This window comes from Bombus pyrosoma, linkage group LG12 (genome assembly GCF_014825855.1).
Source record: "Bombus pyrosoma isolate SC7728 linkage group LG12, ASM1482585v1, whole genome shotgun sequence".
Taxonomy (NCBI): Eukaryota; Metazoa; Arthropoda; class Insecta; order Hymenoptera; family Apidae; genus Bombus; species Bombus pyrosoma.
In genome coordinates, this window is record NC_057781.1 from 10,849,471 (window position 1) to 10,875,801 (window position 26,331).

Genomic DNA, 26,331 nt, shown 5'->3' on the forward strand with positions numbered 1-26,331 from the left:
TGCAAAACGAGCGACGATCGACGAAAGATGTTTCAATGCGAGAACATTGGCGAGATAAGATGTCTCGTTGTTCGTCGATGAAAAAAATACTGCTTTAATCGAAATAATCGAAATAATTCATATGAGAAGTCGGCGATTCGCCTAGCAGATAACCAACGTAATTATCCAGGTAGCAACGAGGAAACGTTGCTTAAATTTTTCAACGATCTCGAACACAATAGACGATATTAACCATCGAAATAATTTCATCGAGATCCACGAGGTGATACGCTTTTCTTTGATCGAATATCTCCTACGAAAGAATCATCGTTCACAAGGATTTACCGCGATTGTTTGCAAATTGCGATTTAAGATACGAACCTCTTCGGGAAAGAACTAATCTTTCTCGTCGATTCGTTGTTTCTGATTTACTCAGCGAGTAAAATTAAATCGGCCGGTTAAATCGATCGAATCTATCGAGTAGAAATTATTCCTTCCGTTGAAACTCAAGCGAGATTGAAATTCACGAGACGCGAAACGTTCGTGTGCCGCCGCGCCAGAGTCAAGAAATTTTCAGAAAGTAAAAGCGATCGGTTTAGCCTCTCGGCGATTCATTTGCAATCGATAAAAACCATACGGATAATCGTTGGAACGTAAAAGCGCGATCTTCGTAACGTAGAGATCGCTATCTCACGGATACGTCGTATGGAATAATAAAAAGGTGGCACGCGCAACTTGCAGCAGAAGTACGGATCGACGGACTAGCAAGAAAATAGACGAGGAAATTTCATCGGTGGAAGAAAAATGATTCGATTGCGATCGATAATAAAAGCGCGGAAGAAAGAACGCCGTACGAGTTACCTACTGTTAGTCACGTTTTGCGATAAAAGGTAACGAGCAAACGATAAAACCCGCATAATGTCTGCGAGTTTTTAACACGTCCAAATCGAATCATTCTTTACACTGATCAATACGTCTGTTTACGATACAATAATTATTCTACACAGTGATGTACGTGTTTTTAAAAGAATCGAAGATAAAAGCACGAGAAAGTGCTAACTTTCAACTAACAAAGTGACAAATTTAAATAATCAAACGCATCCGCGTCTCCAACCTACCTCGCGTGTGTCAGTCGAGGGATTGACGTGGCTCAGTCGCATCGCGACGTCTTTCAAAACAGACCAGAATAGCGAAAAACTTATCCGATAGACTTTCCTAAACATTCACGCTTGTTGTAAAGATCCTAATGTTGATTCTCGTGTATAGACAAAAAATCGTTTATTCGTATTCGATCGTACAAAGTCTGAAAAAAAGAAAGAGCCTTAAAGTCGTAAAAAATCTTTGGAGCCGGAGAAAAAAAGGCGGAAGAACGAAATGAAGAATACGGAGGAAATTCAATAGTTGAAATTGAAAAATTCTGGTACACGTGCTGCTCGGCATGGAACTGGAAAAATGGTTCTCGAGTTATTCAGCGGCACGCTTCCCCTATCGATAAGGGACGGGACACGTGTAGTATGAACCTGAACTCGACATGACGGCTGAGAACGGCGAAAGGATAGAAAGGGTATATAGTACATAGTAGGTAGAGGTGTATGCACGAGCCACGGGGAATTCTGGTCGATGGCCGTGGCGGAGAACGCAGAACAGTTTACAACTGCATGTACGAGCTAGGGAAGTGTGTTACTACCGGAGCGCGCGTAACCGAGAGACCTCGACCAATTTAAATGCGCGATCGCCTTCTATGGATCATCATCGTCCACTCGCTAGAATACCAACAGATTAGCGCTCGATGCTCTGGCAACGGATGCTAGTTTAGAATTGCCGCGTGAATCAGAAATCGATCTTCCTTCGTACGATATTTGTTTTCACGAAACTTTTCAACGGGATTCGACGCGAGACGGAGCAGCTTCTCCACCGTTGAACGATTCAACGCACGAACGGCTGAATCATTATCGACCTATATATATATATATGTCGGAGATGGAAGGACACTGGAGCCTCCCGTTTGGGACTATGGGAAAATCCCGTAATATTGTAATCTAGATTCTACTATAGCCGTAATTAAACGATTGTCATTCGTTGTATTTGTTCGAGACTTGTGATAGTAGGATTGGGTTCGAGGTGACTAAACTGGTCGCCGAACGTAGCCGCGGTCACGGGATGGACATTTTCCTTGGGAATGTCGATATAATGGGACACGCGTTGTATCAACAATCAAACTCCAAGCAGAGATTGCCTAGCAACGGCGATTGGAACCTTCTCGAAGCTTCGGACCAGTATATAACAAACGAATGCAATCGTAAAGGATGGAAAAATTCCATCAGTCTGTTATTCGTGCGATCGCCTTGAAGAGTTACACATCGAGAAGTATATACAGAGCGTCCCATTAAACGTGTTTGCGTGTTAAAGTATTTTACGTTTAACACAGAGTTGTCCTGTTGACCGTGGATTCGTTATCGAACCTAAAATCATTGTCACTAGCGTCTCGAGTATCTAATTACCACGGTTACTTGTCCATATCTGTAACGATCGTTCTTCTCTATTGCATAACGACAAAGTCTAACCATAACGAAGGTTCGTTTCACGCCCCTTTAACCCCAACCCTAATCATAATGCCAATCCGACATATATATATATATATATATATGGAGTTTGAAAAATTATATTAAGAAAGAATTAGCTTTTTACGCGGACAAAGATTATTCCATAATAAGTTAAAATTAGAAGTCCTGCGGTAAGAGAATAATTTCGCTAGTTTTCTTCTTATCGAAAACTTTGAATTTTCGTTTATTAGAAGATAATTCTTCTTTCTTTGTACTTTCTTTGCGTCAAGAAACAATCGTTCTTGAAACGAATTACGCGTGCATACAAAGGCAGGAGCTTATAGTTTAGAATTTTATTTAATATTTTTGTAAAACGTAAAAAAGTACATTTTTACAAGTTTGAAATTTCTTCGAAGAAGGCAGGTAATCCGTTTCTTTGTGCTTGAACTTTTAACGCCGCTTTATTTCGCGGATTCTTCGAAGTTAGCGACTGAAATGTCATGCAAATTATTACGCTTCAGGCGCGCGTGTGCGTCGTCCGAGCAAAGTGGCGCTATTTAAATTTCGATCGAAATCCCCGCCGTATCGAATCGCGCAATTGTGGCTGGAATTCAGTAGCACGTATCCTACATTCGCGAGCTTATTTTCTCGCGAACAGGAGCTTTCCAAGTTACGCGAAATCGCGACGTATTATAGGTTTTTGTTTAAATTTAATTTTTCCAAATTTCTTTAACGCGTATCGTATTTTATTGAAAGTTGTCCGGTTGAAAACGATAGATCGGTCGTTATCAAGCGTCGATTCAAATTATTTATTCGTAAAATACTTTGCGTTTCTCGAATTTTTCAACAATTATCGCACGTAAATATCAAAATTGACGCACATTTCGGAAGCACATTCTTCGAACGCCAAATATTTTCAGAGGCGTTCCATCGACGAACCGTAGAGGTGTCTCGGAATGATCTTGAAGATCGACGATCGCCCCCTCGACCGTCAGCTCGATCGTCGAGAAGAACAGGTGTTTACCTTGTGAAAGTGTGAGTATCGCGGTGACAAGCGTTATTCGACGGAAGAGAACGTAGGCAGACTGTGGTGGCGCGTGTAGGTAGAAGACGGACAACAGGCAACGGCGTAACGAATAGACGAGTAATAGAACCCGTTTGCCATTGATCAAAATTATCTCGTTGCTTCTTCCTAGCACTTTGGCCGGAAAACCGCGATCTGTCGCTCGTCGATGAACTCTCCTGTCGCTTCGTACATCGAAGTTTTGCCGAGGAAATGGAAAATTTGTTATCCGCAGCGCGATTAAGACGAAACACGCGCGAAAAATGTTACTCGTTTTAGTCTCGAATTTCGCGTATTCCTTTCTCGTTCGAGCGATATCTCGCGCGTCGGTGATCGTTCGAGTTTGAAACGCCGATCGAGCAACCAGTTTGGAATCCTTTTGTTGGGATCGGAAGCCAAGAAACTGCATGAAGTTGTCGCACCTAATTCAGACCGGGTATCAAATTCCGGCGTGTCCGTTTTCAGCGATAGAACTGACGTCATTATTCTCCGAATGCTATGAAATCATATTTTATGGCTGTTAAAGGATACGGCCGTCTGTTGCCGCAGGTTACTTTTTAACCCTTTCCAATTCCACCTTTCTTTCAACGACCACCGTAACAGCACGACACCACTGATTACGATGCATCGAAATTCCATGTGGAACGAATTAAGCGTAATTTCGAAAATTGAACAAACGGCATCCCGATCGGCGAGTATACGCGTGTTCGCTTTTGTCGCTGTTTGAGCGCAACAAGTGTATGATATTTAGGACGCTTGGTGATCAAAATCATTTACCGCTGGTAGATGGATCTCGTTTGCGTTGATTTTTTGTATAAATCCAGGCGGAAGAACGTTGCTAAAAGATACTGTTTGATACCGTTTCACAATGTTGCGATAATTGCGTCGTTGTATAGCAGACGAGAGGTCGGCGAGATCCCTTCGTCGCGGTGAAATTAGAATGGAAAAGATATTTCTATCGTATCGATGTGGCGGAAGAAACGTGTCTCGATCGTGTTCGACTTGAGATTGAAAATGTATCTCGATGGGATCGAAGATAAAATCAAAGAGACGTGTTTGTTGCGTCGAAATCGAAATCGATCATCTACTTTTGGTTATCGGAATCTAGCGCAATATATCGAATAAACTGAATAACGAACGAAAAAAGCGCCAATATTTGCGAGGAAGAACCGGACAGAAACGATCGATGGAGGCGATTTCGAGGCGCGTCGCGATGACACAAAAGCCGTAATACCAAGTATTTGATGCGCGTGTCTCGTCAGCCTTTTCAAGATTACCTAAAAATGTAATCCGAGCGTCGTTTCTGTATACACGCGATCGCGTAAAATCGTTGCAACGAACGATAAAGAAAGGAAATAAAAAGTAAAAGACAAAGCAAAGCGACCAGGAAGAAGGAGAGAAAGATACGTTCGAGATGGGAACGACTCCGCGTGTCAATCGCATTTCCAGCGACCAGATAAAGTCTCTCGCGAATATAGAAATCTCAGAGAGTAACGTATCTCGTTCGCGGTCGACGACTCTTTTTTCTTCCTTTCTTTCTTTCTTTCTTTCTTTCTTTCTTTTTTTTCGCAACGTTGCAAAATCGCGTGCCGGTCAATATCGAACCGACACGGCGAATAGAATAGCACGGCGAACAATAAAATATTACGTCGGTGCATTAAAAATGTAGATACGGATCGATGTTGACATCGGTTGAAGTTCGTTTCGTTCTACCGTTAGACGCGGCGCGATCGATCCGGGAACCTGCTAAAAACCAATACGCAACGAATCGATCGTCGGGCAACTTTCTTCGGATAATTGCTTTTATCGATAATTTAGTTTCGTTGCAATTTTATATGCGTGCTCGATAGGAATTTAATTAGGTCTTTGAGGTTAATGCGGTGGATTCAAAGGGAATATATCTTTTCCCAGCCATAGAGGATACACGGGCGCGAGGTCGAAAAGGGACGATAGCTGTGTATAACGAGCTGGATACGCGCACAGACTACGTAGAAGCTAAGATTAATTCGTTAGATTGCCGACTTTTTAACGTTCGAGCTGCTGTGCGTGGATTAGCTATTGTGTAAGCGTATAATAATGGGAAAGACTACACGAAGGGATAAACGAAACCATATCTTTATTTCAGTTCTCTTTCCAACGCATCTTTAGATATACAGTATTTTTGATATTAAGTCTTACGCGTAATTTAGCGTATACAAACATATTCATACTTTTGATATTTTTAATACTTCCTGTTTACGTCTCGTCGAGGAAGTAAAAGTATTAAAGTTAAAGACGATTCGCGACGGAGAAATGTATGGAGAACGCGAGCTTCTTGTTTTTGAATCGCCGCCGTCCTCCCCGTTTCACGTTTTATTTCTCTATATACTTCGACTCGATATCGTATACTTAATATTTCAACGCGTGACACTTAAATTAAAACGAATATAACCAATTAATCGTATTATTACCTCTTAAGATAACAGCAGATCAACAGCGGATAACGAACGAACGTGGCCAATAGCGAGCCGATTTCGATTTAACCACCGATAACATCAAAATGAGAAAGCCTCTCAACCCTTTCCTACGCTCGCATTTCAAACGTATCACAATATCTCTACCGTGTCTTATACACGTAGATCGTCTTTTCCAATCTATCGACGTTTTTGACGTTCCTATCGATTTCAACGTTTCAACGTTGGCGTTCATTTTTTTGCCCCCCCCACCACGAAATCGTAAAATTGTTATTCAAAATTCGCAATTCTTGCTCCTCTTCCTGTCTCTTTTATATACCTCTGTCTATCCATACTGTTCGTATCCACTGGTCTAAAGAATTTTTGTTCCGCGCAATAAGGTCGATTTATTATTATCATTATCACTGTCGTTATCATCTCGGTGGTGCAGACGCCGCCCGGGTAGAGCGATCTTGGCAATTTTCGTATTCATCGAAACGGTGAGAAGGAGGAGAAGACATTTGCCGGGGGGTGGTCGGAGCTCGGTGAGCATTGTGCGGTAATAGGCACCATCGTGGCGACATTCGAATAGCCGCAATCGCGTCGAACCGAGGCAGAAAGGGAAACACGGGAATTAGAAGCGAGTAAAATGAACGGAAAAAGGGAAACCGGCGTGGAGAGGCACGCGGCGAGGAAAGTACGCGATACGGGATCGCCGTTTCGTCGATTACGCTCTATACAGCACCGTAATTGCGTATGCAATTACGGCGTCTGAAAGCGAGCATCATCCAGCTCGCGCGACTCCTGCGCTCGCCGTTTTCTTCTGTAACTGTGAATCCGTAATCCGGTAATTTTACGGCAATACATCGCTCTTCCTTTCGTTTATTTGCTTTCCGCTTATTTTTCCTCTTTCTGCTTCGTAGCTGTTTCCGTATATACATACATTACTTTTTACAAGAGAGCAAATGAAAGTAAGTAGGAGTTCTCGTACGTGAAATGCTCCTGACAGTTTGGAAAATTATTTAACGGCCATTGGTTACGATTGGGGCTCGACGAAGGCAATACGCGAGATTGAAATTATTCGACGAATGTTAGAAGAGAAAATTTTGGCCGACATTCTTGAGGTTAAAAATTGATTTCGACGTACGTTTCTTTGCGATTCGTTGTGGAACATTTTAATTCTACAAATTCTTCCAAATTAAACAAAAAAAAAAAAAAAGATTGAATTATTATACCTGGTAAATGGAACATTTCGAAAAAGGAACACGGTACGCCGTCATCCCCGAAGATATTAATCAACCCGTTTAAACTATCGCCGAATTGCGTCAATCCACCCCCACCCCCGTACTCCAGATATCAAATCCCCCACCCACGTTACTCGCTACCGAAAATCTATCGTCTCGACAAAATCCCCAACAAGCAACACCCACGACCGCACCGATGACCCACTTTCCCGAGTAGCTCGTCCGCATTCGACCGAAACCTCGAAATCTTCTCCACCGTCGTAAAGTTACCCTCTGAACGAAAATCTGTCGACCGAACGTTGCACGCGACTGTAATGTATTGTAACTTACCCCAACGTTCCGACCTGGACGTGTAACGTGTGAGCAACGCATCAATATAGACGCGTAGCTGTCTGGCGATGAGACGGCAGGAACGAACGGGAAAGGAAGAAACAGGTGAGAAGCTGGACGAGATGGGATCGGTCGGGTGCATTAAACGTGGCACGTAACGCGGCGGCGGTCGACTCGGTCGTTCGGACGGTCGCGAAGGCAGGCAAGGCGGGCCACGGGTGCGCGCAACGCCGCGCATGTCCGTGTTGCCATGATCGCCCTGGCCCACTGACCTATATTACACGCGGGTACAGGTCCCGCATATACGAGTCGACCCACGAGCGACCGATGCTCGGCCGTGGCGACTCGAACAGGCCACGCTCGCGTCGCTAGTTTCATCGCTAGCCGCAGCTAACGACCATTGTCTCTGTTATCTCGATACGCGTCCGTGGAGTAAATTTCGCGTCGGATAAACTCGACGTTCGTCGATCTCCGTCGAAGCTTGCATGTCCGTCGCTAATCGTTGTCACGATGCAACGACGCAGTTGCAACGGGTCTATCGTAACCGCGAAGAGCAGCTGATTTTAGAGGCCGTGGCTGGAACGTGGCGTCGGTTAGCGGCGCGTTGCGCCGTAGCTGAACGAACGCGATACGACGAATCAGTGCGGCAGTGAGCGAGCGAGCGAGCTAGTGAGCGAGTGAGCGAGTGAGCGAGTGAGTCGGTACTGTCAGTAGACGCGCGTTCGCTGGCCAAGCGAGAATAAGCAGGCGGTTCGCAACGATTCTCGCGTATATAGTACTTACGTAGAGAAGAGAGAGAGAGAGAGAGAGAGGGATCCGTGCGAAGTTCGCTCGTTCAACTCTAAAACACGCGGCGAAGGAACCGAAGGCCGACGGTCGCGAGGAGCGCGCGCACACGTCGAGAAAGAGGAAACACGCGATGTATGCGCGATCGTCAGTGGCGGCAGTGGCGACGACGGCGACGGTGGTGAGCGATTGTTGCGCAAAGAGAGGCAAGCTCGAGTGAGTGCGCGCGCGGATAGTCGTTTCTGCGACTGGCGCTGGAAGAAAGGAGAGAATAGAAGAGAAGAGGAGCTACCTCGGGGAACAGCCAGGCAGCGCGCATCGGCTTCGAAGAGGGGAGTCGAGGAACGTTGCTGCGTGACAACTGGGTGACGGCTGCGTGGATACACGCCGCTAGTGATGCAAGGTGTTCTTCCTAGCGATAAGTGGTGACGTCGGCAGAAGCAACGAGCGCCGGCTTCTTCTTGCCGCGGGTGTGCTCCTTTACGGTCACCTCTTCTTTTTCTCCCTTTTGCCTTCTTTCTCCTTTTTCTTCTTTTCTCCGACTTCCGTCTCCCTCCGTCTGCCTCCTTCGTCGATCGTAGCTCGATCCACCCGCGTAATCTTCCGTTCTCGCTGCTCGCCATCGCGTCTACTCAAAGTATCCGGTCTCCGCGGCGATCGGAGAACGCAAACGAGTTCGTTGGTGCGTGAAGTTCGCGTGTACGATGAAACGATTGGAAGTTGCGATGGATGTTTAGGAGTGGAACGGCGTGGAATGGAAACGAGGTCTCTGGGTGTCGACGTGTCTTGGAGTCTCTCGTGGCACCGCGAGGATGCTTCTTGGAGAAAAGTAAGATAGAAAATTCAGCCGTAATTCTCTTGCTATACGACGAATTATGTAAATTATGTACCTTGGTCCACGTGGCGAATGTCAAGGATTTTTTTTAGCGTCGTGCTTCTCTCTCTCACTCTCTCTCTCTCTCTTTATTTTTTATAAAACTTAATCGAAAACGCAATCGATATAAGTAAAACAGCGAATAGACGAGCGTGGTACGACGAGCGTATGCTATTTACTGAAACGCGGCCAGCTCTGGCAACGAGAATGGGAAGTATTCTCGCGCGCAAAAATTATTGATCACCCAGCAGCCGATTCGACGTAGATGGCTGACGTAGAATTAGGACGTTGGAAGGAACCACACGGCGCGTGTTGCGGCCGCGAAAATTTGTCGTTGCCTCGAGACGACGTAGTCGTCGACGTTGACGCGTCTCGCTCGCGCAGAACGGAAACAATCGTTTTTCTCGAGCTGATATCAAGGTCGAGTGCCTTCGATCCGCCGACGTTCTCCTCGGCCCTTGCCTCTTCTACACGACGCTCCTCGTGGAAACGTTACGATTTTCCCCCGTTCTTTCTTTCTCCCTTCTTTCTTCTTTCTCTTCTTTCACGAGTCTCTCTCGTTGCAAGATGTTGGCGTGCAACGAACGCCGTAACGCTTTGTTTCAGACTGTTTCAAAATCCGTGGAAAACTCTGGCGGAAAGAAATTCTGCCGCAAAGGCAACGAACATAAATATTTTTATAAAATCAACGTTTAAACGATACGTTCCTCGACTAAAGCGTATTTCTCGCTATTGATTAGTTACGCTTCGCGAATTCGCAAACGTTTACAAATTAACTTTACGCGATTTAACGACTGAACGATTACGTAAACGTTACAAAACGTACGGTGCAAATAGATCGTATTTAACCTTAATTATGTATTTGTTTGATATCGGTCGGCGAGTAACGTAATTTATAAAGCGAAAGAAATCGGATCGAGTTAGACCAAGTTTAAGCGGTCGGATCCAGCAAGCGTTTCTAAAGGCCGAATAAAACGACATTAAAAGAATCGAGTGAAATTCGTCTCGCGATATCTTTAATCGAAGATTGATTGCAATTTAACATCGAGGTCACAGCCAATTTTATAAATACATACCCTTTTCGAAGTTATCGTGCTTCTTATCTCTAGATACATAAAAATTTCAGTTATACTTGCTCGGCGATTTTCGGCAAATACAACTTCGACTTTACGATATTCGAACAGCGTGCCCTTTCTACGTATTTCATTCTAACAGCTAACGAAACCGTTCAGAATGGACAATCGGTGGAAATTATCGGTTGGCTTGGTCGCGTCGGTAGTTCCTCGAGAGATTAGCAACGATTTGCCTCGTCGATCGCGACCGGAGAAGGTGGAAAATCGTGGTAATTTCACCCGCGACCGCAGGCCACGGCGTTTTATTAATATTCGCGATATTCCTTCGTTTCTTCGTAAACGATGCTGAATTTTTTTTTCTTCTTTTTTTGCACGAGAGGAAGGCAAAGCGAACACGCGCCGATCGACTTTCTGTCGAACACGCGATGCTTTTGTGCTCGAACTTGCTCTCGCAGTTCGACTTCTTTTTGTGTGTAACGCGAGGCAAATGCAAATTGAAAACCGAACCAGAGTCTTTGTGAGGCGAAAGAAACGAGAAACGATTAAATCTTCTGATAATGTAAAAAAAGGAGAACGTATCCGAACCGAAACATGTTGCACGATGATCGAGCCCTGGAGCACGGATTAATTTACATTTAGAAGGGTCTGTCACAATCTTCTAACCCGATAGCACTTTTTGTATCAGCCGCGCTACTGATTTTACCAAAGAAACGTTCTCCGATGCTATTTGTTACTGAAATTTCACTGAAATTTCATGGAATAAATTTATTGAGAAAGTAATTTCGTACCACGCTTTTTTCCTAATACGATGGCAACGATTTGAAATAATAGGTAAGAAAATATCGATATCGGCTATTCCGTCGTACGAGCGAAATTATTGCGTCGTTAAATATCAATTAACGATAGGTAGATAGAATTGAAAAGCAGTTGACGAGAATACTCACAGCCAGCTGGCAAACGTTGATCCGACCTCATCGATCATCGCGTTATTCGCAAAATAGTTGCATGAAACGTACGAGTCGCTTTAGCATCGGATCGGTTAGTTATACGCGTAGATTACAGCTCTGTTTTTCCTTTTTCTTTCTTTTCCCTTCCTCTTATCATTCGCCTTTTTAGCCGATAGTTACGTCCGTTTCAGTTTTAGATGATTGAAACGACTCGGTGAACGCGAGGCCGTTAAGCGAACTGTTGTCGAGGCCTCTCGGCGCGCTTTTGCTTTCTTGCTCGTGCTGGCTGTCACTTGTTAAACAAATCACGAAGTAGAACATCTCGCGTTCCCCCCCGCTGCGCCGCTATTAGGAAAAATTTCACCTACGATTCTACTTTTTGCATTCCTCGATACGTTACGAATCAGCGTCTAGAAGAAACTTTATCGTGCTAGTTTTTTTAACAGTTAATTCAAAAGCAAAGGAACGACGTCGTAGTTCTGAAAAGATTTTATTACCTTTATATCGCTTTTATATCGGTATTTTATCGTTCTTTCTTCTTTACGAGATTAGCTTCTCAAATTCTTACCTTTACGACGAATCTTAAGTATTTTATCTCTGGCCATATATCGAATATTCCAAGCGGTTTTGTTCCTTCCTCTCTTTCCGATTAAATTTATTTGATCGATCACCTCTCGTGCCTTCGCGCGTCGCCTAAACATTAAAAGACGGCCCTACAACGTAGAGAAAGAAACTCCGAACGATTAGAAACGAGAAATTTACCGACAAGTCTAAGAGAAGAGACTTTCGTCCTCGTTCGACCAAACCAAACTTACGATCGAGTGACAGGATAAATAGAACGACGATCGATGGAATCGGTTGGCCGGGCACGCTGGATTTCCTCCGAGGGCTCGTCCCTCCTATAATTAACCTTTACTCGCGGCGTTTATCAATTAAGCCTGAGTCTCGAACGTTTTTACCCGAGGGCTATCTGCACGCGGAATCGCGCAATTTCAACGAATACCCGTAATCACAATTTTTCCGCGGTGTTTACGGCGTGGCTTTTATTCGGCGATATTTGAGCGCCGCCCGAGGAACGTTACCGGATAACTAGTCGGCGATCTCTCGATAGACAGCCTGTTGCCGCGTATTCTGCTGGTTCGCTAGGGGAACGAACCGATAAAATAAAGCGGTGAAACGCGAAAATGCTCGATGGAAGGAGCGGAACGATGTTTGACGGTGTGCTTAAATTTAAATAAAGCCCTTAGAGAAAAAGCAACAGGCAGATATATTCTTTAACGAGGAAAGAAACTGGTCTGATAAAAAGAGCCGGCCGTGTTACGTCGACGAGCATAATTTTTCGTCGTTTATCGCGCTAACTTTCTACGCTTGCTGTGCCAAACGACGCACACGCTCCATCGGTCGTGTGTAACGCAAGCCTTGCAGCAACGATTTGCTAGCTTCGTTGCACGCGTAGCGACAGTCGGTCTGCTAATAAAACAAACGTGATAACGACGCGCCTCGTGAAAACACGTTATTGTCTCGTTAAACACAAAACGGTGTAAGCGCGAACGGCGTTTCATGAAAAACGTGATGCACTTGCGGAACTTTTAAATCCAGGTTAAACACGCGTCCACGGCGAAGATGATGCGTTGGAGGCGTCTTATAAATCTCTGGATATTACGCGCGTTAGGTTACATCGCGCCTCTTACATTTTGTTACATTTTCGTCTTGGCAAGCTTCGAGCAATTTTCTAAAATTAACCGCATTATGGTAATACGATAAGTAATACCTTGCTGTCGTCGGCTATATATATTTTTTCCGCCGATGTATAATTATTATAAAACATGGGAAATTTGTATTTTTGTAATGGAAAAATTATTTATTTACTTCGATTTAAGAACGAATTCACTTTGTACGATCGATCAATCTTCGATAATACACAGATGCACCGTAAGTGCATGATCACGCGATAGATCATTCTTTTCTCGACGGTATTTAGTTAACCGTAGAGTAAATTTGAATTTTCCTCTATCGGAGTTTCGGTTAAAAAATAAGTAATTAATTTGAACGCAAAGCAGTATCTTCGATGACTATTTATATTACTTTGAAAGGCGAAAATAAATATAGCTAACTGGAATTAAACGAGAATACTAAAAGCACTTGCACGGTTATCAAGCAAAATTAGACGGTTAATAGGAAAGCAAGTAATAACATTTCGTAATATTTTATGATAGCGAATGGATTGGCCAATCGGAATATCAATAATTACCACTTGTATATGTCGTATCGTATCTGTTTCGAAATATCTGTGCGCAATTCGTATAATTGCGATTTTCATTTACGAATTCGTCAATTATCCGTCTCTTAGCCTTCTCGGTATATATCGATCACGAACTTCTTTTTATCCGACTTGTCTTATCAACTGTGGTAAACACTAATATTTAGAAATTATCGAGGAAACTTGCTCGAGTAACGTCAATATTCTCGGTTGTGATTGTCATAGTTCGGTAATCCATCGTAGGATTATTCGAATCGTTTTCTCGTTCTCGATATTTCCTTTTACCGGAAATACTACGGTACGTACGATATTTTGTCATCCTTTCGTTATTATACTAAAGACCAATGGGTAACGATATACAACGAGTTTGATTATTCCGTGGAAGTTTGATTTATTAGGCTTAAAGGGGTGCAAGGGGAGCTATAGCTTCGGGCCTCGCCTTCTCGTTTATCTCGCCTTCTTATTTATCTCGTTTCAAACCGCCCCGATTTTTCTACGAAGGGGATGATTTTAATTCGGTCACGAGTTCGACGTTAGATCTTAAGACGTCGAAGCTCGACAGAGGTTTGTCAACGATAGGAAAAATACGATCGGTTTGGAAACGATTCGCATAACGCTGTACGGTTAATATACAAAGTACAAAGTTTCTCTTGTACTGTTACACAAAATCATCGTCGCGTATAATATCTTGCTGTTCGATCGATTCGTTTTATTTCACGTACGGAACGCTGCGTCACCTCGACGCGGAACCACAAGAGTCGAAGACAAAAGGAAGCGAGCATCGAGGAGGAATGAGTCGTATCGTAAGAACTGCTTTCAATTCCGCGCGTTGGACCGTGACGTTAAGGTCACGATTCAGCGGGGCCAGGCAGCGAGCAGCCTGGTTTTATCAGGCGGGATGGTCCCACTTCCGAAAACAATGCTCGCCAATGCCAACTGGATTTCGTCCGGTTCTCTCGACTCGCTGTGTCGTATTATCGTAACGACATCAGGTTGGCAACTTAGTTGCGAACGTTGGCTAGCGTGGCGGAGGTGATTAGATGACGTGGAGTGGCAAATATGTCAAAATGCCTGACGAGGGATCAACGCACGTGTCTAATTTGCTCCTTTGTAACGCGCCCGTGTCCAACCGGCTATATTTGCGAGAGAAATTACCCGAGAATTTCTCGGACCGCGCACCGTGTCAAATTGTCGCTGGCTCCGCCGTTTCCGAGACACCGACGTGGACTCCGCTCGACGAGATCGAGGTTGGTCAGGTTTCACCACGTTTTCGATAATTCGTGAGTTTTTCCATCTTGCTTTTTAATCCAATTTGTCAATCGTTTACTTGGTCACTCGTCTGGTAAATTATCAAACATCTCTCAACGATCGTCAACAGCTCGTTTTTCGCTTTTAATTTACCTCTCTCTCTCTCTCTCTCTCTTTTGGTATCTACTGTTACGTCATAAAGCGACTGATCAAATTTTGGATTAATCGCAAGCTGCTTAATTTTACAGCTCTCCGCTTTAATTCGTACTTTGTGGTTTGCGCAGGGATATGCATAATGTTTGTAGGATACAAATAGAATCGGGAATACCTCTGGATACTTTCACGAAACTAAATCGCGCGAGTTTTCGTTTCTTACTAAATGCAGCGTGGATTTTAGATCGACTAGTCTCGTTCTACTTTGAAGATTCCACGTTATATATGATATGAATAAAAATGTACGTTCGAATAGAAAATTCACGTAAATTGTTCGCAACTTGATCGATCGTCGCATCGCTACTGAATTCTCGAGCGAAACTTAATCTACGATCAAAATTTATTTTTAATTATTGAGTATTGATTCAAGTATTGACGATTAAAATGCAGTAGCCTGATTTCATCAAGGAAATTAATTAAACTTACTTTTAATTAACCCACTCGGTTTTAATCAATAACTTCAAACGAACTTTTAATTAATTGAATTTTATCAGCTTTCAATTCTGTATCGAGTTACGTAATACGTAATAAGCGTACTTCATTTTTACGTGTATCAGCTACGAAACTAGAACCAACTATCTCTCATACGCTAAACGATGGGAAATTTATTTTCCTGATAAATATTTCCCAATTTTTGTAAAACTACGCGCTCTAACGAGCCTATTAAATACCGATTAGCTTCGAGTAGAATTCAAACGACGTCGCACAAAATTTAAGGACCTCGATAAAACGTTCCATTAGATCGATCAAAGCCGAGTATCGGTCGAATTTTCGTTCAATTTTTATCATCGGATCGACCTTTTCTTCCCTTCGTTCGTTTCCTCTCTGTTTTTCTTCGCGTTTAATTTCGAACGAAAGAAACCCACGAAACGTTTCAGACAGACGTAACGCGGTAATTCTTTCTCCGAAGCTACGTATTAAAACGATACGACAAAATTTTTCTCGCGCTTTATGGCCCTCCAGAGGGGTTTTTTTTCGTATGATAAATAGAGGTAGCGTTATCTCGTCCCTGAAAAGGATGGTTCCTCGTTTCTCTAAATTGAATGGTACATATATCATTGCATTTTTAGATAGCCACCGTTGGATCTGATAGCGTTCGCTCGAAATATTTCTTTTCTCCATGCCGCGTACTCTGTGGTGAAAAAAAAAAAAGAAAAATGTAAGAAATATGTAGGAAACTCCATCATTCTGAAGAAAATTAAAATTAAATTAATTACTTCGAACATCTGTTATTTTTATTTTCTCCTTTTCAGTATTTTTGGTGCTGTTTGGCTAACTCGTCGAATAAAAGGAAATTTCGTTTCGAAAGGAACAGATAGATTTTAGACGGAAATATTTCCTTTCGATTAAAAATATTCTTTGCACGCGAATCGATTCACCTTAAACAAATTTCTTCGTAATTTTTAACGCGTAGCGTGTTGTACTCCGTTGTAGTATAAAACGAAATTGTTATTTACACAACGACGTACAATTTATAAGACCGGTATATTTAAACATTTTCTTCCATCGAGTTACGCGTTATTTTTCCCTTATCGTTCGATCCGTTTTCGATACCTTTCCAGCCCGATCGTAAGATACGGAAATTATTAAACGTTCGTTTAAAGAAATCACGTTATTGCGACAACGCGCTGCCGGCCCGTGATATTCATCATTCGTTCGTTTAATACAAAATTACAAAGTGACATTTAAAGTTATATTAAAATGCCTGCAGGTGAAAGTACGACATCGGAAATATCTCGATTCGTGTATCCAGTCAGAATTAATTGCTTAATTCTGATTGCGAAAAAGCCGTACCTACCGTGATCGTTGCATATTCAGTCAGCCCGCGTCGTTTTACTCGAAATTCGACGTTCGGTGTACAATGTAGCGTAAAAAGAAACGAATTTTAATCAGCGCTGCAAACTCGTAACGCCAACGAAACTCATCGTCGTCAACGGTATCTCTCGATAAAAGTTGCAACGTCGAAACGCGAAATCGATCGTTTCTACGTAATTACCGCTGGAAAATTTTTAAGTTAAAACGATTCCAACGAAAAACTATATAATTTATGTATCTACCATCTGTTTATTAACACGCGTTATCGCTATATTCGAATCGGCTCGACAGCGATCCGATAACAAATCATTATGTCGCCTTTAAAGCTCGAAATAGAAATAACTGAAAATAGAATTTGAAATATAGAAACGCGAAGATAATTTACTATCGGAAGAGAAATTCTGGAAAGAAAGGAAAAGTAAGAAGATAAAGGTCGTCAACATGGTGATTCCGTGATTCGAGACTGTCGTTGAACCGTGAGAATCCTCTGGCGATCTGACCCCGTGACTTTTATCGATATCGTGCATCGTGAGGCGTGGAGGAAAATTTTGCGTAGGTAGATTCGCGTACGCAACTAAGCGTGTAACGCGTACCTATCTGCGTTCTATCAGCCATACGTTTGCTCGTTTTGCAGCTGCCTTCCACGGTTATTGCCTACTTACCGTTGGCTGACTAATATCTTCGGATCGTTTCGTTTCATCAAATGAAAAACAAATTATCGCCGCCCGTTAGAACCACGTTTTATAATTACTCATCGCGCTGATCGGCTATCAGCGCGACTACGGTTACGATAATTACCGATTGTATGCAACTACCTTATTTTCCATCTGTTTAGAATTCTCTTCCTTTCCTTCCTTTCTCGATTTAAAAAGAAAAAGAAAAAGCGACAATAAACGTTAGACGCAGGCAACTTGTATCTGATTCTACATAGGATAAAAATTATTTTCCATCGTGCGAATGGCCCGAAGATGATGATTATACATTTATTTGTTAACCCTGGAATGGCGTGGCGCGGGTCAAAACCGATGACGGCCGCGATATATTTTCTTCCACACGATTTCTATCTCTATTTTCTTTCTTTCCTTTTTTTTTTTTTTTTTTTTTTTTTTTTTTTTTTTTTTTTTTTTTTTTTTTTTTATTTAAAGGAGCGATGCACTATTTTTCACTTCCTCTATGCGAATTATACGCTCATCGAACATCTCACATTCAGATCGAATAGCTTTTAAAAACAAATTCGGAAGAGAAGGGAAGAAACAAGGATTCCAGGAATATACCGGTGAATTATTTATCAAGCGTCCCGAGTGAAATATTGAAATAAGTGCACGCGACGATGAATTCGCGTTTTATGGACGGGTGCATCTGTTCGTTCGGGTTGCTCGTGTATCCTTGACCATAATTGTCCTGCGTCCCTTCGTACGCATCGCGAATTCCACCGGACATTACAATGCCACACGCGATAGGAGACGTCTCACGTGTCGATAAACGAACGCATAAAGTGCACGCACTGTACTCCGAACGTCGCTTGTTTTGCATCCTTCGCGATGAAACAAAAAAAAAAAAAGGAAAGAAATTAAAAAAGAAAAGAGAAAAGAAAAGAGAGAGAAAAAATGTACAACAAAAGAGTTGGTCGAATGCGTCGACGTACGGTAATTACGGGTAGGAATATAGCGTGGCGAGCGAAATGTTGCGAAAATTGCCAGCTATTCGGCAATTACGCGGTCGCGCGGGACGGAGCTTGAAAAATTTCTCACGTACTTAATTACGTTTCTCGGAGTGCTCTAAGAATTGCTCGTTTTTGTAGACCTCTGGTGGCGCGCTTTCGCCGTCTGCTAACGTTTTAAGCTACGTTAGATCTCGCTATGTTAGGGAAATGGGCCATGGGTTGGAAGATAATTGAGGAATAACGGGCGCAATTAAGAGCGAGTTATGCCGCTTCTTTCACTTTGCAGAAAGATTCGATGAATTTTCAGTGGTTATCTCGGCAAACGAAATTTGAGAGATTTGCAAGAGATTTGCCGAGATGATCCTCTTTGATCTCTTTCGTCAGAGTATTTTACTGTTACGTAATAAAAGATCGATAAAGATAGTCGCGGTGACCATTGCTGAGGTAAACTTCACGTGGGATCTCACTGATATAAACTGACAAACGGATGTAACAATAAATAACAATATAAACAATACGTTTGTTCAAATTTAATATTTATTTTTGATTATTTGTTACAGGCCTAGCCCGTGTGATCTACAGGACCCACTGTGGGTCAAAATGAGTGCGATTACTGGCAGCATCACCAAGAAAAGAAAGAAATCAGATGCCAAGCCTCAGTCACAGATGTAAGTGCAACTCTGTCTTCGTTCAAACACGGTCTAATGCATCTTGCGTAAATCGTTCGGTCGAGAACATGAGAAAAAAGAAAAGAAAAAAGAGGAGAAGAAAAAAAAAATGAGTACGAGACGAACATGTTTCGCTACCGATATCATTTTACCATCAGGCCATCTAATGAGTCACAGCGACATATTTATACTAGCTCGTATACCGGGTAGATAGTAGCGCAGTCAAATTACTCAGACCGCGGCGAGTATATTGGGCTCCAGTAACCAAACTGCAAACAGGTACCTCTTTTCAAGTTACTAAGTTATCTGGTTCTCGCATTCTTGTTGCGTTAACCTGAAAAAATTCTTTTTATTACGGTACATCACAATCGTTACGTACATATATCCGAAAGTAAGATTAAAATTATCGTGCTGGGAATTTCTTAGATTATTTCCTTAAACTGTCCTTCCTCGAACGCATTTTCCTACAATTTTTCGGATTTTTTTTACTTACAATAACCGACAGTTAACCGATCAATTTTTTAATCGATCTAGCAGAATTTTTAGAATTATCCAAAGAGATAGAATGCCGTAATATCGTCGGCTATATTCTCACGCGAATAATTATACCGTTTCTGCTAGAACAAGTTGCGTAGCTTCTCTCTATAAGAAAATACGACGCGCCTAAAGAAACGAGTCTTACAATAGAACGAACTTCTTGTGTCGGACTATTTTCAGCCAGCTCTGATCCGACAACACCAATCGAGTGTCAACAGTGGTAGATTAAGGAAGATGTTCACCTTATTGGACACACGATATTTCATTGATCGATTAGAAGAGCGTATTTGACACGATGTTGTACCATCGTCTTTTTAGCATCGTCTGAAAGCTTCACGAGCTACCTTTTTCTACCATTTTTATACTTCACCGTGTCGCGGAAACTAAAAAGCTTCCTACAAATTACTTAGGCGTGTTACGCGCAAACCCAAACATATATATCGCTGGCTAACAGCTATCCGTATGCACGTTCAACGTCCAATATTTTCTTCCTCTTAGTTGTTTTAGCGTAGATCGCGCGAATCGCTGTAGATCGACCAGGTGAAGCATACGAAACCTATAATATATTACGATACCTTATTGTATGATGGCGTGAACAACGATTCGATGCTATCTATGCGATGTGAAACGTATGTACATACGTAGGTGATTGGACATTGGACACGCATCATCGTCCCCAAGCATCTGGATACTTTGGCCGATTTGTAGTTAGCTAGCTTTTCACGGAATAAACAGGCTATAAATTTCGATCTCGTCGTAGGAAACGCGCGATATATATTTAACTATCTATTATATAAAACGCTATGTGTATTCGATGTTCGAATATGGCTGGTTGCGTGAACGTTATACTGCAAGTATTTCTATTAGTTTAGAAGAATCTTTCTCGCTTAATTTACGATACAGAGATTAAAGAATCCGAGGATGAAGAGTTTGTCAAGTAACGAAATAGTTGTGCAAGAGTTGTCTATTAGAAATTCAGTGTTCCCATTCTATATTGCCTTTCGTAGATCAGACTGATCGGCTTGTAGTACGTTATTATATAGCTACGATGACTATATATAATAAGATTGCCGCGTAATTAAACTGCTATTTCGCCGAAAGTAAGCAGGTAATCGGACAGAATTTTCAACCACGGTATAATCGCGGTTTTACGCTCTGATACGATGAAAAATTTGGCATTACTCGAAGCGAGTTGATCATTTTGGTTTTTCTATCGCTCATACGCTGTTCCTAATTGGATCTCAACTACAGTGATCGAGAGGAGACATCCGGAACTCGATGGAAAAACTACATCGACGAGGAGCAGGTAGAAAACGTTGGATCTCAACTGTTAGTCGGAATATTCCACTCGTATTTACTGGATATAAAATAAATTCATGACCATCTAAATCTGGTCGTTAGAAAACGTATCGAGCAGAGAGGAATCGAATATTCCAGAGATTCTATAAATCTGAAATTTATAATTTCATTTAAATTGTCTCTTATACGAGAAACGCTCGTACCAATAACGTTTTATTTTTGTTCACGGCTCTACGAAATTTATACGCGGTACAACAGAATATTACGATACATTACGGTCGTTGTTTTGCTTTATAGATGGATAAATACTCTGCTAAATATCCACAATTCGAACGATTCTAATGCGTTGTAAATGTTAATTCCGAAGAAATAAGCAAAAGTCATGCACGTAGCTACACATCGTACCGATCTACTTACATATTTCCCTGGAGCAGCAAAAGCAGCGTAGCTATGCTTCTTGCCAGCTATTAAATTCGTCTAATTGGTCGTAAACGAGTGCGTACGCTTCCGCGTTTTATTCCAGCCCTTTGCATATTCATCAGTCGCGTTGTTATACGTAAAAGCGGCCGTAATTATCGTGCTAAACGCGATAAGTAAAGCGAATGTTTAGCATGCAGCATGGGTCCATTTTAATTTGATACCTATCTAGTTCGTCGGGAAGTTAAATCATGCGTATCCGCTGCTCGTGTCAGTGTCGAACAGTGGTAGTTTTCGAATTCTCGTTGTTGTACGATTCCATAAGCGAACGAAAGTCATCAAAATGCGCGAAAAATCTTTGTCGTAACATAGCGATTAACCGCACGATAGACGAATTTACGATTGATAGACTGTGCATATTTATTCATTTATGGAAAGTTTGTAATTTATGTTACGTCAACTCGTTCTAAAATATAATGTAGCATTGGATCAAACAAATCTCTGCTTGACTTTCTATAACTCTTCTTTCGTTTAGAAAAATATGAATTTGCATAAACATTCGCTAAAGGCCTCGCTATTAAAGTCGCATTATTAAATTATCGCTTATTAAAAAAAAAAAAAAAAAGCAAAAAAAGAAAGAGAAAAGGCAAGTGTAGCTATATACCGACGTTTTACTAGAAAAGTAAATTTTTTTAGGAAATACACTTCAAATAGAAAGTTTAAAGTAGATGATTAATTGTTCGGTTATTTAGCAACGAAGGCATTCTTTTTCTTTTACAAATTTACCAATAGTCTGGACTTTGAGGCGATAAAAATTTATTTACGTTGTATTTTATCGTACCATAAGATATAAGATATAACCCAATCTTAATTAAATAGACGAATATAAATAATTAATTTTGAACAGATAGAGAGAGAGAGAGAGAGAGAGAGAGAGAGAGAGAGAGAGAAACGATATTACGTTCCATGATATTTTAATTAGTGTAACTTAATCGGTTATAAAAACTATAGCGAGTGGAGAAAAAGAGAACGATTGATAAAAGTGTAATTATAAAATACTCTATTTATAAATTGTTAATTTTTTCCTCTTCACGGTTAGCACAAAATTGCATACTAACCTATTAAAACACGAGAAAAAAATATCGTTGCCGAGAGCGGGGAACAAATTTCAATTAATCCAGCAGACTTAAAAAAAAAAAAAAAAATAAAAAGTAAAAAAGACCGACTGATATAAAACGTTTTTAAATTTCTCATTATCGAAAACAGATTTTTTTTACTTTCCACGTTTTTTGTTCTGTACCTTTGTAACGTGGAACTGTTGTTATTCACGTTTTTCTTTAATAAACGTTCGCATATCTTTTATGCGGATTTCATTAAAAAAAGAAGAACGCACTCGCTATAGTATCCTTTTAGAGATCATCACGTTTCTGAAATAACCGTGGAATTATTTCGAAAATTCCGTAGAAAACCCTAGAAATTTGCTTAGACCTTTGATATTCGGAATTTCGCTATTCATCGATAACGTTATCGATAGCAGCAGTTCTACGAGGCTTTGCAAAGCGCCAGGACGGTGTATACCGGGCAACACGACCGATGAGGCAACTCGATCGCATGGAAATGCAGCCTTAACAAAGTGAGAGTCACTGTTCGGCGACGTGACGTCAGGCAAGGTCAACCGAACGTTTCAACGGGACTGAGCAGTTGATTCAGCATCTAACAATTTTCTTTCTATGAAATTCGCCGAGCGAATGCCGTTCGCGTTGATCCGTCCTAGAGAAGCTTATCCCGGAAACTCGCACCGACCTTCGATGGCCCAATTTTCATTTCCGTAGTTTTCCAGCGTTTTTCTGCGACCTCGCGTGGTCGCTCCTTCTGCCAGCGCTATATTCGTACTTTCGGAGGTTTCTTCGTCGATTGCTTGGTGTTTCATCACGGAGGGTTAATTGCTGGATTCGTGGGTTTGGTGATGGAGTCTGTGGTTAATGGCGGAGTTCCTATTGTTCGAGTTGATGAAGGGTTGTGGCGAATTTCGGGATAGTAGGGCAGTTAATTCTCTAGACGTTGATCCATTCAGATGGAGAAAAAAGGATCATGTAAATTATTCGCTTTTTGTATCCGATCCTTTATACCTTGAAGCTTTTCTTCTCGAGGTTAAGCTCGAGCGAGTAGACCTCCTCCTCATCGAGTTTTCTTCAATCGTTGCAGTTCGAATAACGCGATCTTTTCCGTTATTATCACGCGATTTTAATTAGCAAACGTATCAAATTGAATAAATACTTTGTACGCGAAACGTACTATCGGGTCGCTGGGAAGGTTCGTTCCGATTTTGGAGGAATTCCGTCGACGTAAAAAATCGTATCGAGAAGTTTCTCGCCGAAAAGCCTGAGAGCTTCTGAAATATTCAAGTTGCGTGAAAGACGGAGAAACGTTGTGCGACAAAATGCCACCTATGTAACTCGATAAATGCATATCGAATCGAAATGTAAATCGGAACGAAATTTCCCAGCGACCCGATACTTATGTCATAGACGTTATTCATATTCAGCTTGTACGTCTATAGTCCTCGCGTCTTTATTTGCGAGAAAGCTCGTTACTTCAACGCCGTACGAAACTGTATTGTAATGCGGAATATTTGCAATCCACTGTATATATGTACGTCTACGTAAGCACACATACCTCTCTCTCTTCACGTGGAAAAAGTAAAGTCATCTGGTAGCGTTATATTTTATTTTCCACGCGACAAATATTAGCGCTAACATCGTGGCCATCATCATTTTTCAATTTTTTCATTAGCACAGAGCCATGATTACGTATAAAAGATTCATTTGGAATTACGTGATCATTAAGTTGGCGATAAAATCGTGGCAACGTGGTTTCACAGACGATCTAGACGAGATTGCAGATCGAGTAATAGCTGAAGATAATGTGACAAATAGAGCAGGTTTAATCGGAAGAATAAATCACCATTGAAATGACAATATCCACTTGTGGGAAATGGCAATTAAGCGCACGGGAAGTCTCCCGTGTATAACATAGTAATCAATGCCAGAGGCAATTTATTTGAATACCAAAGTATGTATAACTTATTCCCGGTTTATCCTCTTATTTTCTGCAATATTTCCTATTCTTTTATCTTTTTTATTTTTTGTCCTTTTTCCTTGTTCTGTTTTACAAAAAATTATGCCTTTACGGAGGTATAGGTCGATTTGAAATTTAGATTTAAAGACAATGATGCGCATGATTCGTTTCTTGTATCTTCGCGAGACGCTGTATATCCATTGTCAAAAACATTACCCAAACAATCTGCTAGTCGATAAAAAAATATTTGCTTGGTGAAAGATGAAAAGTTCTCTTGATAAATCGTCAGCTGACTGCGTATAGAGGTCTGTTAAGGTGTTCAGCGCGGTGGAAAATTTTAGGCTTCCGGTAGAATCTTGAAAACGGGTGAAAAAGTCGCGCCGTAATATTCAATTACAGGACACGAACGATTTGCGTTAAACATGTCGAATCTTTGCTTTTCCTCCCTCCCTTTTGTTTCCCTGTTTTACATTACATTGTTTATTATTGGTGTAAAACCAGGCTTAAGTTGCCTCGATAATTGCATACTCGTTCGATTAGATCAACGATACTCCACCGTAAAGTCATCAAAGACCTGCGATTCTTGGAGAAAATAGCTAATATAAGTCGCAATCTCGTGCGAAATAAATGCAGCGTTTAAAAAGAACCTCGGTTTAGGAGGATTCGTCTCACGGAAGAAATTTTTGACCGCGATTGATTTGCAATCTGGCAATAAGCGTTTCAACGACGTGATTTATCGCCGTTTCGTCATAGTTCGTTTCTCCCCGGACCGTTTCTCGAACAAAAGTTCGGCATAACAGAGTCCCATTAGTGGCCGTGAAAAGATTAACGAGCCTGTACAGCGAGCAGCCAGCATCCGTGAGATCGATGCAAACGTTTTAACTGAACGATATCGCATCGATTGAAGTCGAGAATGAAAGTTGAACAGATTTCACGAAATAATAGACTCTAATAGACGACGATGCACGCGAGCTATCACGGAACACGCGTGTCGCTGCGAATAAAAATCGAGTAAGACGAACGAACCGAATCGAGCGAAAAAGTTGTTTAATGCTTGTCATCCTTAGACCGCGAATTTTCATATAAATTCATACTTTTATATAAATACGAAACGTACGTATATATACTTCTATGCTAATTTCTTACTCGAAGGAATCAAAGATCGCGTTAGTCCTTAAATCAATCGCCTCTGAAGAGTTATTTATAAATATTCTAACAAAAACTTATAATATAATTATTATAAATTTCTATGCTAATTTCTTACACGATGGGATCAAGGATCGTGTTAGTCTTTAAAAACAATCGCCTCTGAAGAGTTATTTATAAACATTCTAACAAGAATTTATAATATAATTATTATAAATTTCTATGCTAATTTCTTACACGATGGAATCAAGGATCGTGTTAGTCTTTAGAACAATCGCCTCTGAAGAGTTATTTATAAACATTCTAACAAGAACTTATAATATAATTATTATAAATTTCTATGCTAATTTCTTACTCGAGGGAATCAAAGATCGTGTTAGTTCTTAAAACGATCGCCTCTGAAGAGTTATTTATAAACATTCTAACAAGAAGTTACAATATAATTATTATAAGAGCGCGGTTAGTCGTACCTTTTATAGTTACAAAGCTGTCCAAGTTCTCGCAAAATGTGCAATTTTATTTTCCGATAAATACGTATTTTTAGATAATTATTGTAATATCGATTTCAACGCGGAAACGTATTACGTCCATTTTATCGGAGAAACTTATCGACATCGTAGTGATAATTCGTTAAATTGTATCATTGCCGTTACTATAATACACCGTCGAGAATGACTACACAGTGATCCGACGAAATGACTTTATCGCCAAGAATT

General features: G+C 41.3%; 1 protein-coding gene across 11 annotated transcripts in view; it reads left to right on the forward strand.

Moving 5' to 3' along the window:
• Window positions 1-26,331, forward strand: part of LOC122573291 (nuclear receptor coactivator 2-like) — a 128,140-nt gene that overhangs the window by 67,664 nt on the left and 34,145 nt on the right. For 10 of the 11 annotated variants that reach the window (XR_006318699.1, XM_043739417.1, XM_043739418.1 and 7 more), the window contains exon 3: window positions 19,031-19,138. Coding sequence is in view for 10 of the 11 variants with exons in the window: in XM_043739417.1 (XP_043595352.1) it covers window positions 19,031-19,138 (108 nt within the window). In the remaining variant the exon portion in view is untranslated. Of the gene's footprint in view, window positions 1-8,031; window positions 9,207-19,030; window positions 19,139-26,331 lie in introns of those variants that run through there. The other variant, XM_043739412.1, reaches the window with a different exon arrangement.